At 61.7% G+C, this 1,116-nt stretch overlaps 1 protein-coding gene across 1 annotated transcript in view; it reads right to left on the bottom strand.

The window, feature by feature from the left end:
- Nucleotides 1-1,116, bottom strand: part of RAP1GAP (RAP1 GTPase activating protein) — a 47,699-nt gene that overhangs the window by 19,229 nt on the left and 27,354 nt on the right. The window contains 1 exon segment of the mRNA XM_077775508.1: nucleotides 879-926. Within this exon segment, the coding sequence (XP_077631634.1) occupies nucleotides 879-926 (48 nt within the window).

Genomic DNA, 1,116 nt, shown 5'->3' with positions numbered 1-1,116 from the left:
GGGGGGGGGGGAGGGTCCTCACCCCTTACTTACTTCCAGCCTCCCCAGAATGCTCCACTGCTCAGCCAGCCACCTGGGCCAGGAGTGCGGCTGGGGCTGTGTCATCTCCCCAGTGCTTACCAGGGGGTGACCCCATGAGGCTGGGGCTGAGGCAAGCTCAGCTCCTTGAGTGCTGCCAGTCTCCTCTGGGTCTCCTTCTGCCTGAGGAAAAGGAGGCTCACTGCCTCCCCAGAAGAAAGCTGGGGACCAGTGGTCCTCAGTGCATCAGAATGGCCTTGAGGGCTCCTTAGACACACACTGCCGTGCCCCATCCCCAGTTTCCTAGGGTCTGGGTGGGGCCCAGGAATTTACATTCTAACAAGCTCCCAGGTAATGCTCTTGCTGCTGGTCTGAGGAGCGCCCTTTGAGATCCCCTGCTCTGGACAGAGTATCAGCCATATGCTCACGAGCCCCCCTTCAACCCTCACCTTGAAGCCCTGGGTGCCCCCCGTCCCCCCTACCCCCAGGCCAGCTGCCAGTCTTCTTGGATTGTTGAGATCCCAAATCCACCACAGAACCATAAGCCTGTCTGGAGGGGGTGTGCAACTCCCAACCCAAGAAAATCCTGAGTCTAAACGAGGGCCTCCCTGCACCTCCCTCCATCCCCCGCCTCCTGTCAGTCTCCTCACAGTGGAGGCTGGGGGGCAAGGAGGCCANCCGCTGCCTTCCAGGCAGAAGCCTCCTGGGTCCTGGGTTTGAGTCTTCCTGTAACTGCTGATCACGACTGGCAAGAGGGTCTCCCCAACCCCTCCAGGTGCCTAGGCCTCTGGAGAGGCTGCTCGGAAAATAGCAGAGGCAGCCGGCCACAGAAGGGAGGGGGGGCTGCGGCTCCGACCTACTTTGAGGGGTGGTGGGAAGGAGCATCGCTGTTCATCCATCCTGCTTCCCTGCAAAGAGAAGGGAACGTGCCCCGTTACACCCCGCCCCCCCATGCCTGTTGCCAGCTCATATGGGAGGCTCCTATCCCTTCCTGCGAAGGGGGAAGCCCAGCCGCGTGGGGTACTCCCAGTGCAGGGTGCTGGCCGGCTCAGTTACTCAGGTTTCTGCAGGGAGGGCTAGAGGCTCTGTGCGGGACTG

Source organism: Crocuta crocuta, unplaced genomic scaffold (assembly GCF_008692635.1).
Source record: "Crocuta crocuta isolate KB4526 unplaced genomic scaffold, BGI_CrCroc_1.0 scaffold127, whole genome shotgun sequence".
NCBI classification, from domain to species: Eukaryota; Metazoa; Chordata; class Mammalia; order Carnivora; family Hyaenidae; genus Crocuta; species Crocuta crocuta.
The sequence above is the reverse complement of the archived record's forward strand: the minus strand, read 5'-3'. Positions and strand labels throughout refer to the sequence as shown.